General features: G+C 38.9%; 2 protein-coding genes across 6 annotated transcripts in view; one reads left to right on the top strand and one right to left on the bottom strand.

Annotated features, from left to right (window-relative positions):
* LOC113684912 (uncharacterized) overlaps positions 1-174 on the bottom strand; it is a 39,960-nt gene extending 39,786 nt beyond the window's left edge. For 3 of the 4 annotated variants that reach the window (XM_089183801.1, XM_089183803.1, XM_089183807.1), the window contains exon 1: positions 17-154. In XM_089183801.1, the coding sequence (XP_089039927.1) occupies positions 17-22 (6 nt within the window). In that variant the 5' untranslated portion in view covers positions 23-154. Of the gene's footprint in view, positions 1-16 lie in introns of all 4 variants that reach the window. The other variant, XM_089183805.1, reaches the window with a different exon arrangement.
* Positions 175-294: 120 nt separating this feature from the next.
* Positions 295-17,499, top strand: part of LOC113684906 (uncharacterized) — a 36,222-nt gene continuing 19,017 nt past the window's right edge. The window contains exons 1-20 of one of the 2 annotated variants that reach the window (XM_089183787.1): positions 295-1,182; positions 1,724-1,941; positions 3,462-4,363; positions 4,516-4,592; positions 4,846-5,052; positions 6,032-6,166; positions 7,887-8,081; positions 9,225-9,295; positions 10,639-10,833; positions 11,693-11,844; positions 11,922-12,066; positions 12,689-12,767; positions 13,732-13,815; positions 14,569-14,620; positions 14,820-14,913; positions 15,192-15,240; positions 15,372-15,427; positions 15,794-15,868; positions 16,039-16,113; positions 16,691-16,788. In XM_089183787.1, the coding sequence (XP_089039913.1) occupies positions 703-1,182; positions 1,724-1,941; positions 3,462-4,363; positions 4,516-4,592; positions 4,846-5,052; positions 6,032-6,166; positions 7,887-8,081; positions 9,225-9,295; positions 10,639-10,833; positions 11,693-11,844; positions 11,922-12,066; positions 12,689-12,767; positions 13,732-13,815; positions 14,569-14,620; positions 14,820-14,913; positions 15,192-15,240; positions 15,372-15,427; positions 15,794-15,868; positions 16,039-16,113; positions 16,691-16,788 (3,439 nt within the window). In that variant the 5' untranslated portion in view covers positions 295-702. Of the gene's footprint in view, positions 1,183-1,723; positions 1,942-3,461; positions 4,364-4,515; positions 4,593-4,845; positions 5,053-6,031; positions 6,167-7,886; positions 8,082-9,224; positions 9,296-10,638; positions 10,834-11,692; positions 11,845-11,918; positions 12,067-12,688; positions 12,768-13,731; positions 13,816-14,568; positions 14,621-14,819; positions 14,914-15,191; positions 15,241-15,371; positions 15,428-15,793; positions 15,869-16,038; positions 16,114-16,690; positions 16,789-17,499 lie in introns of both variants that reach the window. The other variant, XM_089183786.1, reaches the window with a different exon arrangement.

Raw genomic sequence — 17,499 nt, 5'->3', positions numbered from 1 at the left:
TTTGATATTAACTTACCGCCATTTGCAAGAAGCTTGAAGTCTTTAATCACTCGTTCATCACTCTAAATAGCGAAAATTGCTTCTAGCGCGTCTTTTGTTAAATTGGGAGCAACTTCAGAATACCCCGCAACTTATTTACATGTCATTGAAAAAGAATAGCGTCTATTGTGTTATGCCTCGATCTTCAAAGCCTCCCGACACATGTAAATGAGTTGCGGGGTATTCTGAAGTTTAGCCTTAAATTCTTTGCCGATGACGCATCTTTGCATAGTTGCACAATTGAAATGAGCTGACCTTTGACATCTCTTCAGATTTTTCCGAGAAAGAAAGGAACTCACACTGGAAAGATTACTTTCGATATCAGCATTTCCGAGAAATCCAGGAACACGTCCAAAAGGCCTACTTACTCTGCTCCCCTGGAGTAGCTATGTCGTCCCCTTTTTGTGCGTGAAGAACTGGGTCCAAGGTAACAGACCCAAACAAAGATGGCGTCTGTGTTTTCTCTCCCGACTTAACTTGCCATATGATGGTTGTTCTTTCTTTGAAGCCGAATTGTAGAAAGTTGAATCATGGAAAGTTGAACTGGTAGTTTTGAACTACAGCTGGTTGTTTTTCTTTTGTTTAACGTGAAAGGGTGGGATGGAGGAATCAAAGACGGACTCGAGGTATTCAGTTGACCATCAGTAAGTTACTTGAAACGAAATGTCATTTGGTGGAAAGTCGTTCAAGAGGGAAGAGCTTCGTATGAAACTAGAGCTTCAGAAGCTAACAAAACAATCCAAGAATGAATTCTCAGGCTTGAATCCGAACGACAAGTCCAAATTTCTTGAGAGCAGTTTGAAAACTGCTTTGGCGCTTAAAAACCAACCAATAAAACGGAGTCGTCCCGCGAAAAGCAAGCAAAAAGTGACAGGTATAGAAAACAACGAATCAGATGGTGAGGTTCCTCCACCAAGTCCTTCAATTGATTTAGCTCCGGAGCTGAGATCAACGCCAGACTCGGAGATACATGCAAAGGCTGTTGCTGGAGTGGACTGCTTTGGTGCTGATTTGAGGAGTTCTGATTTGTTCTCCCGATCTACTGGTGTAGCTTCTATCCGATCGAAAGTCGACTTGAATGTTGTAATGTATGGAAGGGGACTTCAAGAAGAGACTAGTGCAGTGATAAAAACAAGGGAAAAGGTAACGTGAAAATAGCTGCATGTGTACACTAAGTTAAATTCAATCGTTTTACTCACAAGATCTCGTCAGTAATTCTCCTTACTATTTGCCATGCAATTATTATCATGTTTGTGTGGAGAATTTGGTTTTAGGTCAACTGATAATCCCCTAATTTATATTTTAGTTAGTCTCATCATTGTCTGGTTGATATTGCTTTGATAGTGTGAGGAGATTATGTTTTGCTCACACATGGTAGTTTAAGGGTTTAGTAGGCCCAATTCACCAGCCAATTAGTTCACAAGACCAATCTTGAATGAAGCAAATGCAGCATATTGATCAATTCAAAATTTCAGATTGAATTAAAAATGATTCAAATTTCATGTCTGAACTATCATTGCCCATGAAAATATGAACATAATTGTATAAATCCCATACTCATAATTGTAATAAATGTTTCTGTCGAAGCTAATTTCACAACCTAGCCATATCTTTTTGCAATCATTTCATGATACTGTAACAGGCAGAGGGCAATATTACAAGTGTGGACTTAACCTTTTTTCAGAAATCAGCAAAAAAACCACAATCAGCTAGATCCAGAAGTCCTAGAAGTCCTGCACCTCAGGCTCAACACAGGAACATTCAAACCAAGAAACCAGCAATAATAGGCTCTCAAAGCACTACAGTAGCAGTCCAGCTTACACCACGCCCAGCACAGAAACAACGGACAACCTCCAGGGCATCACAGCAAGGATCAGTGAGAAGTGGTGCTTCATCCGCCAAGTAGGTTGAAACTTGTTAGGCTGGTCAACAGTCTTTTAAGACAAATGAATAAAGGGGATAAGTTTCTTAGGAAACTGTGGTGCTGCATTGGTGGGAGAGTATAGCCAGTAATTTAGTGTTAACAACTGTGTTAAAAATGCAAATCGGCCATCGTAAAGGGTAAAAAAGCTGACATTTCGGGTGTCAGCCCTTCGTCAGAGCAATTAAGACTATCAGCATTAGCTTTAAGTATAATTACAATAAACAGGTGAACAGCACTTTTGGTGCACACTGATTGGCGAGTTCAGGAGTTAATAGCAAGTACAATTGTACTAGTGTACACTAGTGGTCCCTGTAAAGCCAATGAGAAGGTTACACTAAAAACAAAACAACCGATCTGATCTCAAGGCTTGTTTAAAGTAACCAATCAAATTGCAGGAAAATGAAAGACAAAGAGTATCATGTGGCAAATTTTGCAACTTTTGTTTCCCAAACTCTTACTTTTTCTCTCCCAGAAATGGATTAATTTAATTTCAAACTGGCTCAGTGCTGCATCAATAGAATATTTGAACTGATCAAGTCTTGTATTTGGGTAATTTCAAAATGAATGTAATAAAGTGGTAATGGAACCTCATGTTGTGCAATTTTGATCTGAAATCATAATTGTGATTCCAAATCGAACTCATGCTGTGCACTTGTTCAATTTTGAAATTATGTGTATGATTTCAGCTAAAATCTCACTCCACTCAGTTCAATTATCATTATTAATTCAATTAAAAAATAAAGGAAAATGAGTCATGCTTCTCAATGAATTAAACCCTGTGTGAGCAATCAACAAATCAACTCCCCTTTTAGCATTCTTTGTTAATCTTTTCCCACATCAGGTGTGAAAGTAATTTTTTTTCTGTTAGCTCTGAAGCAGTCAAAGAGATACCTACAGTACACATACATGTAATCCTTACAAGGAAATTGAAAACTTTTTGCATAAGTAATTTTTTTTAACAAACTGCCAAGCAGAAATAAAAACATCTGAACCATCTTAGTTGATTTAAACAAAAATCACACACAAAATTTAGTTGGTGATCATTTCCTTTATTCTCATGACATTAATGTGTGATTCAGTGGTGATATTGTAAGGAGAAATTAGATGCTAGTCACTTTCAGGGGTAAAAGGGGCAAAAGCAAATTAAGGTACATCTTTGCTTCAATTGTGGAGGTGCGCTGGCCTCATGGTTAGTGCGCTTAACTCCAGATCGAGTGGTCCAGGTTCGAGCCCTGGCCAGGGTCGTTGTGTTCTTAGGCAAGACACTTCACTCTCACAGTGCTTCTCTTCACCTAGGTGTACAAATGGGTACCAGCAAATATGCTGGGGGTAATCCTGCGATGGACTAGCATCCCATCCAGGGGGAGTAGCAATACTCCTAGCTGCTTCATGCTAAGGAAACTGGAGCTAAGCGCCAGCCCCATGGGCCACTTGGGCCTGTATAAAGGCTTCACTTTTTTTTGCTTCAATTGATACATCTGTTTTTACATTTAATCAGGGACAAGGAAATTTTGAAGGCAGGGTCACCTACCGGGGATGAAGATGAGGGTGAGGCTGACTCAGCTCTTGTAACTGAGGCCAATTCAGATAAGGATGACAGGCTAAAAGAGGTGAAGGTCCATACAAGGTCAGAAGATGCATCTGGTGATACACATGACCAAGAAGCTGATGTGAAAGATGAAACCAGAACTGTGCAAGTTGCTTTTGATTTGGTTGAAAATGTTGAACCAGTTGATAAAACATCCAATGGTGAAAATGATGAACAGGATGAGAATGAAAAAGCTGAAAAACATTTTATCTCTTCTGAAGTCTTAGAAACCTCAATTTCTGCTCCAGCACTAGCCAGTGGGAAAATGGCTGTTGACTCTGAGGAAGATTCACCAATTAATAGGATCCACTCAGAGATTCTTGAGCTGACAAGGAGAATCAGTCAACCAGAGGTAGGTTTACTGAACTTAATCAGAGCTACTGAAGAAGCAGAAAATGAAGCAAAAAGGCTACAGGAGATGGCTTCTGCAGCTTCTCCAGCCAGAGAAAGCTTGTTACTGCGAGCAATGGCTGAGCGTGGAGGCACCGGCTTCTCAATCCAGGGAGCTCTGCGAGGCTTGTCTCCTCGTGATCCAAAGCAGCTGACATCTACCAGTCCCATGATGCCAAAACCACCTGTCCCTGCTGTTAAAACTAAGTTGCAGAGTGATGAAACAAACAGAGCCAGGGTCTCAGTGGAAGAGAAGGAAAGCTCAAGTACAAGCCCAAAGAAAGACAGGGGAATGGCAATGAACAGTGAGATGAGTGCTCCTGCTGAAATTAACGCCAAACCACAAGAAGCAGAACTGCCGCAGACTGCTAGTAAAGGAACAGTAACAAGGAGGAGTGGAGTGACTGAGATGGATGTGTCAGGTAGTTTTGTAGTACCATAGATAGCAGTGGTACTGTATGTAGATATGTAGCTGTGGGCTTTGATAATATACTTGTAATTACTGGATGTGAATTTCTTTATGGTCTGTGATAGTGTTATCAAATAGATCTGCTTTCCACTCTTGCTCTTTCAGGTTCTCCATCTCTCATGTCTTTGACAAGACAAGGACTTGCCAGTCAGAAAACTATGACAACAGAACAGGCCATGGAGGTAACTGGTGTGGCTTTTTGGGATAAATACATTTATCATGATCACAGTTAGTTGTATACTTACCAAGTCTTAATAAGGAGGCATGAATCTTGCCCATGCTATTCTTTGATTTTCAATTCTTTAACTGATGATTTCATGTACGTTATTGAAATAGATTGTCATGGGAAGAGTGAATTATGTCAGTAATTTTTTTTAGAGAACCCTTTAGTTGCTTAAATTTTTTACTATTTTAATTTAATTTCATTCTGTCCAGTGCCTATTACTTCCTTCTGAAGTGGTTCCAGAAGACATCATCAGCATTAAAGGTCAACAGTTTGAAATGGTGTCTAAACAGTCTCCTGCCCTGGCAACTGCTCCAGATTCAGAGAAACAGTGGATTGATCTTAAACAAGACAAAACTGTGATGTTTTTGGATTTGTGGGAAGTGAAGGAAAAGAAAGAAAAAGAAAATGACCAAAAAGTAAATGTACAATGTGCACATTAATCCTTTTCTCTGTTCAGTTCTTCATGGCCGAAAGTAGTTTCAAGTGTAAGAATATTGATTCATGCAAGTCCATTTTTAAAAACTGACCGACATTGTTTAAGAGTGAAGAATAATAAGAACAATTTCCAGCCAAGAAAAAGTTGTGTTCCCTCTCCTTTGAAAAACAGACTGAGATATTGTCAGTTCAACTCGCAATGAATACTAATGCCATACGTACATGTAAACGGGTTTCAGGGTGAAAGTTTAAAGGTAAATATACAGTGGTACATAGCTGGGTGACCCTTGAAATACTTTAAAGCTTTCCATATTTCCTCAAATAGGGAACCCAGCACTGATTTAAAATATTGCAGCCATAAGGATGGCTGCCTATTGGAAGGAGTGAGGGTAACTCAATCAAGGGGAGGGCTTGATATTTTCCTGTACTGATTTTGTTCTAGTTGAAGCTTAAAAAGTCATAAACAAAATGGCAATAAAAAAGAAGTTTTCCTTGTAACTCTACTATTTAAAGTGAGGGAGGAGGGGGTGGGGTGCTTATTTGAGGGATGGGGCACTTGTTTGACATTGTGGCCAAGGGCATGGGCACTTATACAAGGAAATATTGTATTCCAGTTTCTGAAGTAGTCATAAAACAATTGATGAAAGATTTTAATTTGCTCTTCACCTGAGATGGGATGCTAATCCATGCCAGACAACCCTAAAATCAGTGTCATTGTCTCCCAGTTGCCATACATACATACAACATGTTGGTGCTCAACCTCTTTATGAACTCAGTTTGGAAATTTTGATGATATGCTGGTCATTTTGAAGAGACTTTTGTCCTCATTTTCTCTAGTATATACAAGCTACAGTATACACTGTCTTGTAACTAACTTGTACCATTTGCCTGAAAGAAAATTCAAATTCAAATTGTAATCACCAATGTTGAGCATAATTTGTTGATTTTTTAATTTTTTAGCCTGTCAAGACTCACAACATTCACCATTTCTGTACCATGCCATCCAGAGTGGAACTACCTCCTCATCTATGCAGATTGACAAGAGATGAACATACAAGCAATAAATATCGTAAACTGACAGAGAAGATGATGGAGGTAAGATTAACAGAAAGGACTGCAGAGGGAAAGATTGGTCTGAGGTTTTGGCAGTACAATAATAAGGGCCAATATTTCTCAATATGGCTTAAGCAAGTGAGGCTAATAACCAGATTATAATTATATAGCACTTAGACTAAACTTGTTTATTTGAAATTTTCTGGATTTTGAGAACAAAAATACATGGCTTATGACCATTTCCACATCCATATAGCAAAATCCAGTCCAAGTAATAATCAATTAGAATGTTTGGGTTTCCCCCAAGACTAACCTGTCTATAATAAAGTAATCTCACTTAATGCTTATCTCAGTCTTTTTTTTTTGTAAGATTTCCTATGATACATTGTAGTTGGCACCAAGTAAAGCCCAAATTACATTGTATAGAAGAAATGCATTTGAATGATAAATCATGATACAAAATCAGTTTTTTTTTTACCATCTTACTCTGTCTCTTTTGAAAATATTATGTCTTCAATTTATAAGTACATGTAGCAAACATTTCTTTCTTCCATCCTTTAAACCCTTTTCAAATGAATACATGAAAGACAGACTTTAAATGCTGTCTACATGTAGATCATCTTCAAATGGGAGAGGTTTGGAGAACAAAAAGAATGTAACTATAATAGTCTAACAGCAGGTGGAAAAGCCAGGGTGGAAATCAGTGTTTGGTGTGCCTCATTGGACCTTATGCAATAAGTGGCTTAGTAATGGTGTTACAGGAGGCTATGCCTGAGAAAGTTGCCATGAGGCAAAACCCAAGCCAGGAGCTTGCTCGCAGGCTGAACAGACAACAGTTAGGGGTCTCACTGGCAGTGGTAGACCACCAGTAACTGAATTTTATTGAAACCCATGAGTTGATAGTACTACAAGGGTTTAACCCTTTACACCCTAACATCAGTATCCAAAGTCTCCATACTCTTTTCTATACATTTCCTTTAGTACTGACAAGGAGAATTTGTCTAGCAATCAAAGCTTCTTTAATTAGTTGGCAATCGATCATTTCCTTTACTCTTGTGATCTTAATGAATGACTCAGCTGTATTACTGTAAGGAGAAATTAGATACTGGTCACTCTCAGGGTTTAAAAGGTTTATAGAGTAAAATTGGGTCAATATCAGTATCTGGGCAACTGCCCACCTACCCCTCCCCTCCTCTAACCCAACATTAACCCTAACTTGTTATCAATTGACTTTTTTTGGATTAGAGGAGGGGAGGGGTAGGTGGGCAGTTGCCCAGATACTGATATTGATCTGTAAAATTTGTATAACCTGCTTGTTATATGCAGAGTTTGTCACTGAATAATAATGAGAAGAACAATTACATGTAAGAACAGTTGTGAATACTTGAGTCATGACATGTTTGTATCAAAACATGTCATGACTCATGAGAATTTTAAACCATGTTGGAATATACTGAAATGTTCAAAACAAGTGGTTTTTTAGCCAAGAACATTCTGTGGAGCCAAAAGTTCACGGATTTGCACACATGCGTGTAGTGCTTCTGAATATGTTTGCTTTTTTGCTGTTCATCGTTACTTTGCAGTCACCACCATGCAACAAAAATTGTTGACCTTTGCAGCATTAGTTGTTGTTCACAACTGTTTTTAATTGTTCTTCGAATTACAATATAGTATTTAGTGTCAAACTCTTAACAGGTAATACAAATTTACTCTTAGACTACTAGGATAATTAATACTAATGTCAAGATTATTATCAAAACAGGTTTTACAGGAAGAAACTGATTTAGCTGAAACTGTGGAAGAGGAAACTGGAGATGAAAAAGAGCCAGAGAAACCAAGTAGAGCTGTTCAGCAGCGACGGTGGTCAGTTGTGGCCCAAAGGATTCTGGATGAAGCTTTGGTGGCTGGTGATGATGAGGAGACTTTCAATAGGTTGAAGAGAGCTTCAGATGATTTGGTGAGTTGTGACTGCTCATCTTGGATTCCTAGTGATCTAAGAGGTTACACTGTTATGTACACAGCTACTGAGGGCTTGAGTTATGCTGGGTTGAAAGACAGTTGTAATATGTACAAGACAGTTGTAATATGGCTCAATTATATGTATTTTAGCAGGCAAAAACTCCTTTTCCGTGATATGATAAGCTGAATTGTTCACACATTTTGATTGCTTCTTACATATGATCTACATGTACTGGAGGACAGACACAAAGATGATGTAACCGTAAGCTTTTTTATCATAGAAAAAAAAAACAGATATTGACAGTAGCCATTGGTCTGTAGAGTAGTAGATCACTGAAGATGTCAAAATATGTTAGGTGCATTAGTGGCATACTCAGTTGTGACTTGTGAGCCACTTTATTTTTCCTTACCACATTTTGATGTCTTCTGTGATCTACAAGATCTACTGAACTTATGCATGACAACATGGAATCTATTCAACAAATAGATTCCAAGTTGCTGTATGTCTGTTCAGTAATCGATCACAGATGACGTCAAAATGTGGTAAGAACAAAAAAGTGGCACACGAGGGGCAGCTGAGTGTGTCACTGATGTTCTTACCACATTTTGACGTCCTCTGTGATGTATTACTGAACAGATGCACAGCAACTTGGAATCTATTGGTTTTATATCATAAAGAATTAAAAAAGTTTTAATGATGACATCATCTATATGTCTGTCCTCCAATAGATCATAAGTGAGAACTAATCAGAATGCGTGCATTACTGAGCTTATTATATAAATGTTAATCATGCACTTACATGTCAAAGTAGTAAAACACATTCCTCGGCCTAATTGATGAACAGTGTACATGTAAAACTAAGTGATGACAGAAATTCAGCTGAAACTTTCACAATTAGGTTTTGAAGAACAAGACTGAGAATGATCCAAACATTATATCTGTTTGCACACTGTTGTTCATTTGAACTTCATTTATGATTCATACTTTACTTGTGTATCAGTGCTATACTCTAGGCCTTCTGCCATGTATTTGTGCATCATTTTTTCTGGTGATCCTTGTTGGGTTCTGAGAATATCCTTATATTTTCTGCTAAAAAATTATATTGAATTCAGCATTATCTGTTCTCTTTTTATTTTACAGTTCTCAGTTGAACAAGAGCAATCACTTGACATTGTTGGTGTTAAAATAGAACTGAAAGATGATAGCTCTAGGTAATTTGAATTATATTAACTTTAATACATTTTACAGCTTGGTAATGTACACTTTAACAATTAATTTTACTTCCAAGTATGTAGACTGTACTGAACAAGTTTCTTCAATATAAATTTGTTTGTTTTGTCACATAATCTAAATTTCAATAGATGTGAAATCCCTTGTGTTATACCTGGTTGTTCACAGCAATTTGAGTTTTGGGGAATTTCAGCTCTATTTAAAAAAATCCTGCTTTTGTTAATGGTCTGTAGATATTTTTCATTTTCCTCTAAAAATACTCATGTCATAGGACCTTTGAAAAATCTTCTCATTGTTAACCCTTTAACTCCCAGATCTGATAGCCAATTCTCCCCTCCTGCTACTACATATTTCCTTTTAAATAAGTTACAAGAATTTGGTGGTAGATCAAGACAACAACTTCTATTTGTTATGTTTGAGTATTCTCATTACCTGTTTGCTGGGTAACCGGTCATTTCGCACAAAAGACTTTTCGCACAAGTTTTTTAGCACAAGTTTTGGACCGTTCGCACGGTCTAGTTGAAGTTATTACGTAAATAAATGTCTACGTTTTCGCAGTTGGATCATGTGAAGGTGAAATGTCTTATCAGTATCAATCAGTATACCTTTTATATTGATGTTTCTCACTTATGATTATTGTGCGAAATGACCACTAAGAATTGTGCGAATGGTCCAAAACTTGTGCTAAAAGACTTGTGTGAAAAGTCTTTGGTGCGAAATGTCCTGTATTCGTTTACTGGATGATGTATGGATATTGCAGGGAGATGTTAATCGCTTCTGGGCTAAAATATTTGGTCAAATTGTTTTCTTTCCTTGATTGTGCTTGAATTTAAGATACAGAGAATTTCAAACATCTCAGATTAATTTTGAATTTTGACATTTTTCTCAGGACACTGTTGTTAAAAAAATCTGATATTTAGCAGGTTTAATGAGGCTTTTTCCTTCACTTGTCCTTTAAGGCATATGTATTTTACCACTGTCTTGAAACTGCTGAGGCTTCTAATGAGTTTTGAAAAGTTCATCACACCCTAAGTGCTGGTTCATGGAGTGTCATGAAATCTCAATTTACTTCTTAACCCTTTGACTCCTGAGCATAACTACATGTAGCATGTAACTTTCCATACAACATCACCCCTGTATCACCCCTGTATCACCCATTAAGGTCACAAGAACAATAGAATTAATCCCCCACTAAAGAAACCCTTGATTGTTAAACAAATTCTCCTTGTCAGCACCTTAGGAAATGTATAGAGAACAGTATGGAAAATATTAAAACTGATGTTAGGGTGAAAAGGGTTAACAACTGTGTGCATTACGTGTATAGACTCTACTGGACACCAGCTCCACCTAAAATGAACCTGGCGCCTGCCACCATCAAGTCACAGCTGTACCCAGAGTATCAGGGGGCAGCTTTACTGCAGGAGAGCCTTGGTGCTGACGTCCGCACTGCCACAGGCATGGACAGTGAAGACAACAATGAAACTGAAGCTGAAATGGAAGCAGATGGCATAAGATACAGGTACCTAGAATGTCTCTCCCTTCCGACCCTCGTGGGTGGATCTTTGGGGGCCGTTAAGAGAGAGGGGGCAGGTCTGGCTTTGCTTTGCCTTTTTCCCGCTGAGAATCCATCTTCAGGCTATGTAGAAATAAATCCTTTTTTTTTTTTTTTGCCTGATTTGGCTTTTTGAGGAAGATGAGATGAGCTAGATGAGTTATTAAAAAACACAGATACTGAAACGGGTTTGTTGAGCACGTGATTTTCTAATAAGGTGCAAGCCATTAGATCAGTGAGACCTTTGCAGGTCGTGATAGTTTTATTTTTGAGTAAGGGAGCAGTCATTATTTATTGGTTGCGTCCTGATAAAATTTACCTAATGATTCCCCACCCCCACTGCCAGTTAATTGGCCTTCAGTTTTCTAATGAGATATTGGGAGTGAAAGGGTTAAGTAACTGTGAGGTAACCTTTCGCATACAATACTATCCAGGCTTCGTCGCCTTTTTTTCTAAAACACTGCGACTAGAAAGTTATTGCTGGCCACTTGACGCTTCATGGAGCCCTACCTGATGGCACGAAACGATCGCGTTCAATAATGTGGCATGATGAAATATTGTTGAAATTTGTCATTTTTAATGAGGTCAGGCCGTTGGTAGTCTTCTTTACGGGAAGGGTCGCTTCAGTCACGCAACGCTCGTCAGAGTATATTGCGTGACAACACCGAACAACACCAGGAAGGAGACGAGGACTTGCGTGACATCGATTCAACCCAAGGAACATATCTGAGTTTTTTTTCCCTCGGCTTAACAGCATATATCACCATCCACTGAGTACAGTCAAGACGTGAAAGATGTGTATCAGTAATTTTTTTTCCTCTAACAGAGTTCTGAGCCGAACACACGAGTCCATGACAGATCTAAGAAAGCTTTTGGCCGAATCAGTAGAACACAGGCCCAAAACGGATTTAGGAGGAGAGGGACGTGCTGATCGGTTCAGTGCGCAGCTTGGAGGAATGGGCGAGACAGACCAACAAGGTAAGGAATGGTAAAACCACAACAGGTAATATTTCAACCCTCGATTGAAACTTTCTAATCATGAAGTGTTCAAGCAGGCGGCCCAAGCAGATTTGTCTCTGTGCTTGACAAGAGGAGACAGGACAATAAAGAAGACGACACAGACGAAAGAGAAGAGGAATGGAATGGTCAAGAAGAAAACTTAGCTGAAGAGAAAGAGGAGACAGGATTCGTTTACTTTAGGTATATACCTTTCCACTAAAGAAATGCTTTTAGTGCTAGCCTAAGTGTAGCTGTACCCTTTCCCCCAAGGTGAAACGGAGGTTCCCTCGCTTCCGTTTCACCTTGCGGGGGGGGGGGAGGGGGGCAGGGGGAAGGGTACGGCTACACGTTCGCTATTTTAGTGCAAGTGTTACTGTTCGTGCATCTAGGGTAAAGGAGACTTTTTCGTACGTTGGCTTTGATTCTTGGATATCATTTGACAATTCGATTCAAAGCTTTCGATAAGGATGTCGTAGGATGCAAGGTCCTTAAGTTTAAACGTACCGGAACTTCTCAAAATATAGGAGAGAAATTATTTATGGGCATTAAATAAATTTAATCCCTCCAAAAAAGAAACTTAACTGCAGCTTAAGAAACAAGTCTTTCATTGCCCCAAAGTTGATAGAGGCCGTTTTTAAGAGTCCTATGTGAATCGTGTAGTTTTTTAGTCCAAGGCGGCGTCGTAAATTGAGACTTTTTTTACATGTTTTACCATTTTTGACCTTTTTGCTACTATTTTAACGTTATACTATGTAACATAAGATAAGTAATATATATCTTGTAAAGAAAGACAGAAATCTGCTATTAATTTCGTCTTTGATAGATCGGCGTCACAACCTTTGTTATCTATTGGCGACAAGGATCTGAAAGTTCAAGCGGGTTATGACGTCAGCATGAATGAGGTAAACTTTAGATACGCATATACACAAGGTTTATGATCATTCCTCGCAGAATTTTTTAGGTAGAAATCATTTTAAGCTAAAACCAGGTGTTGTTTGTGTAATTTAGGGCCATCAATAGTTTACAATAAGTTTTCCCAGCGCGAAATGTTTTGAAGGCATTGCGGTATTATGTCTTTAGAGCAAATGTGACGTATCCAAAATCGTCTTACGTAGTTGTAAAATTTACGTGCAAAACAATCTACCTCTTCGCATTTTGTGCACTGGCGTTGAAAGTCGAAACGTAACAAGCTATATCTCAATTTGAATTCACTCTGCTGTGAGGCAAAAACCCTATCTTTAGATTTTCCACCAAAACATTATTCATATCTTCAACCCTTTACACCCAAACATCATTGTGAATATTCTCCATACTGTTCTCTATACTTTTCCTATGGTACTGACAAGGAGAGTTTTTTAACAGTCAAGAGTTACTTGAGTTGGCGGTCATTTCTGTTTTTTCGCATGGCCGTAATGTTTTAATCGGAAGTGATGCCGTTAGGGGAAATTGGATGCTAGTCACTCCTAGGGGTTTAAGGGTTGAGGACCCAAATAATTTCCTCGTATTTCCTGACACAACTTAAGCTGAAGACGTCAGTAGAAATAGTTGGCGCCCAAAGAATCGGTCGATTGACTGGAGTATCATGTGGGGGCGAAGTAGCATGGATTTCTGAGTGTGAGGAAGTAAATCCGTCTTCGCGCGAGCCTGAAGACATTACCTAGAGCTGTACGCTTTAATATTGCGCTCACGAGGTTGGGAGACTGCTATGTAACCTCATCCCCACGTCCCTCTCTCTTCCTCCCTCGAGAAAATATAGAGAGGACTCTGGGATCGAGATTGCATGAGTGCTACGCTGGCTTCTAAGAGACCGTGGTTTTCTAACATTTGCTTGTTGTTTCCTTTCCTAATGATGTGCTTTGAATACAGTTGAATTACCAGCGTGAACAAGTCGCTGCCATCAAAGAAAAGCAGCAAGAAAAACATGAAATTGAAGACAGCATCCTTCCTCAGGTACAAATAAAAAGTATTCATATGCGTTCGTGATATTTTCGTAAGTTTTTCTCTAATTTTCCAAAAAAATCTTAAACTGGGTATCTCAAAAGTTATGATGACTTTTTGAAGTCCTCTGATTGTTGTATGTTAGTGAAAAGACTGTTCGGGTCACAAAAACCATTTAGAGCACTCATGAATTCAGGGTCGTGAAATCAAGACCTAAACAAAAATCACAAAGGACATTTAAAATGAAGGAATATATCTCAAGGAGCCTAGGATAGCTCAAGGTAAAAACGAGCCAACTACCTGAAGCGTAAGAAATCGATAGTGATCAAGACATGATTGGTTTACGTTTTGCCAACATCTGATTGGCGGAGGAGTTGGCGTAATTTCTCATGGCTAATCAAGGAACGAAGGAATAAAAACTCATAGCAACAAGGCTCTGCTGTATTCAAATGACCCCCCCCCCTTCTTAGCAGTCAATTTTCCACTGTCCCGCCCTCCCTTTATACTCTATTAGCACGACTGATCCCCACTCCGTTCTCCCTGAGAACCATGTGTCCCCCAAAATCCTTCACCCCCCCTCCCCCTAGGTAATAAATGATTAGTCCCCTAAAATTGGTCTATTACCTTTTAGGCTATGAAAGAAATTATATGTATTCATCAAAAAAGTATCTTAGTCGCTGCATAATTTTTTTCGAGTGAAAGTCGCAGAATACTGACTTTGCTACCAAAATTGTATAACTTGTAAAATTCTTTGATTTTGTATAGGAATCCTCAGCCCCAACAAAAACTACTCCCGCCGAGCACAGTACTGTTTTGGGTAAGTTGCTTCAGTATATGTGAACAACAAAATTTTCTTTGTTTCTCTCGCTCACTTTGGCTAAGAGTGATAGCCTGGGAACGACAGTCACCACACAAGTGCTTATGGGGTTGTTCGGGGAGGACTCTCATAGCTGTCAGAATGAGTCATACTTTGGTACACAGTTCATAATTTTAGGTTGTTGTTTTGTTGTTTTAAGACTTGTCTCACGAGTTGGATACTGATGAGGGAAGGACAGATGCAGGTGATAGTATGTCGATACAAACAGGCACAACTGGTCCAACAAGTCGCAGGTATATCGAGTTCGTTGAAGTTGATGAAAATTTTTTAGGATGAGTGGTATGGAATTGTTTGGTATAATTCAAGGGAATGAGAACGAGTAGAACGAAATGAGATGAGTTAAATAGATAGAGGTAGATTGGATGAAATAAAATGAGACAGGACAAGAAATGGGTGGGAAATGGAATGGATAGAATGTTATGAGATGGAAGGGTAAGACTGAGTGGATTGGGATGCAAAAGGACAAGATGAAGTGGGATGTAAATTTGAATTTCTTCGATTTCATTTATAGGAGAATCCCTCACCAACGAAGAGTGAAGAAAAAGACTAAGAGAGAGTTGGTATGTAATAGCCTTGTTTCAAATTTGGTAATTTGAATGTCTTTCCTAGAAATTCTTTTATTCTTCGTTTCTTTATTCATTCTTTTATTTTATGTATGTGTTTATTTATTTGGTTCGGTTCGTTTATTCAGGAAAGAGAACGGGCAATAAGAGAATTCTTGAATCAACCAGCAAGGAAATTAGTCAGGTACTGTATTTAACGTGGAATTCTACAAAATGAGGAACTAGAAGTAAACATACTCAGCGGTACATGGTACAGTTATTTGTCGCCGGGGGGAGGGGAAGGGTCAGACGATTGGGGGATCACATGGTTTTTAGGGAGGGGGTGGTGGTGGGGAATCCGTTGACCGGAACAGAGTTTGAAGAGGGGACTGGGACTGCCAACGAGAGGCGGGGGGGGGGGAGGGGGGTCATTTAAATACTACAGAGCCTTATGGGGGAAATCATGTGATGAATAGTGACCGGTCCATCAGTTTGAACAGGTTCGGTCCAGTCGTCTCAGACTGGTGTCAGAGAGACTTGAGCTTAGTCAAAATATTTTTATCGTTAACAGATGCAGGTCATTCACTGAAGTGAGATTCTTGGCCGAGGAAACAATTACAGAAAGAAGGGAAAGCATCAGTACAAGGTAACATAAATTGAAAGAGAAAACTGATTCTTCACAGTCTTAATTTTTAATCGAACAAATTTTGTTATTGGGGAAAAAAAGGATGTCATGAAAATTGGAAAAGCTCTAAAAAAGTAATTTGAAGTAAAAGAAACCCAACCAACAAGCCGTGTTTCCACTCTCTTCTACAGCGCTGAACTGATGAGAGTTAATAGCGAACCTGCACTTTTTGACTTCGACAACGTTTTCAAAAACGAGTTTACCGGGTATGTATGTTAGAATAGAGAATGATATAGTAATACTCAGCGCATAGGTCAAGGGAAATGAGGTAGGCTTCGAGTGAAAGTTTCTAGTTTAGGAAAGAAAAAGTTTTTCTATCGCCAAGCACTTCAATTTTACAGAGCCCATCTCCGTCCAGCTGACACTTGTTTCTCGAATTTCCCGGTGACTGAACTCGGCTCGTAAAGCAGTTCTTTTTTCATTTCAAGATCGTGGTTTAAAAAGTTTTGTAAATTCTACTATAAAACTGTTAGTTAAAGAAACAAAATAAACTTTTTATGGTACAAGAACCTGCTTTTCTGTTCTTGAAATTTTGATTTTAAAATATGGCTTTAAGCCAGTTAAGTGACGGGGACTTTCGAGAAACGGGCTCTAGGACTCGAAGCTAATAGTATGAGAGCCGTCGCTAAAATGATGTGAATTACTTGCTAGCGGCTAGCATACAATGTAGAGAGTGAACGAGTACTCTTACCGGGTTTAATGCTGTAAAAATAATGATAAGCTTTGGCAATGATGTTTTTAGGACCTAAACGATACTAGGAGTGAACAAATTTATCCCAACAGATCAGACATAGAAAACTTTGATGAAGTACGTGAACGCCTCTGGTATGTTTGGTTTGACGAAGTTTATCCTCCTACACCTGCATTGCCCGAAATAAAATGTGAGTTGGTTACCGGTTGATTGATATATTTTTATGATAGCAGTTTTCAATCAAGTTTCGAAAAAACAAAATCAACCAATCATAACAGACGTCTACATTATCATTAGCCAATGAGAACTCAAAGTAAAAACAACAAGCTGCTTGAAGCGCGGGAAAATGCGAATGGTTTTAGTTTTGCATCTAATTGGTCGGGAGGATGGTGCGAGGTTTCTGGACCAATCACAGAGCACAGTTGATTAAAAGCAAAGCATTCTCGGATTGCTTTCGACACTGTATCAAAAATTGTTCATCAGTTAGCTTACGATTATTTAGTTCTCGTCGTGGATGGTGTGGTTAAACTCCCGATGGTGGTTTTAAACATCCAACTTCTCCTCACAATTTCAATGTAATATCCATGGACTAGTTATGAGAATTGATAAGGTTATTGTCTAGAGGGTGTAACCTTGGTAAAGGAGGCATGCAGTGGCAAGGTATTCCTCGGAGTACAGGAAGTCGAGATTTTCAGATCCTACTTGTTATTATATGCTTCCCAAAATTTAACGTTACTCCTTAAGTTTTTATTTGTCATGATAGAATCTGACCCTTCTTTAATGAAGGAGCTCCAGTGCACGCAGCAGGCGCACAAGCGAAGCCTTAATTTTTTCGAAGAAACCCTGATAAACCCAAGCAAACCGAGAAAAAGTGGTTGTCACGTGACATGTGCACGTCATC

Source organism: Pocillopora damicornis, chromosome 10, assembly GCF_964200805.1.
Source record: "Pocillopora damicornis chromosome 10, jaPocDami1.2, whole genome shotgun sequence".
NCBI classification, from domain to species: Eukaryota; Metazoa; Cnidaria; class Anthozoa; order Scleractinia; family Pocilloporidae; genus Pocillopora; species Pocillopora damicornis.
Note: the sequence above shows the minus strand (reverse complement) of the source record. Positions and strands in the feature narration are given on the sequence as shown.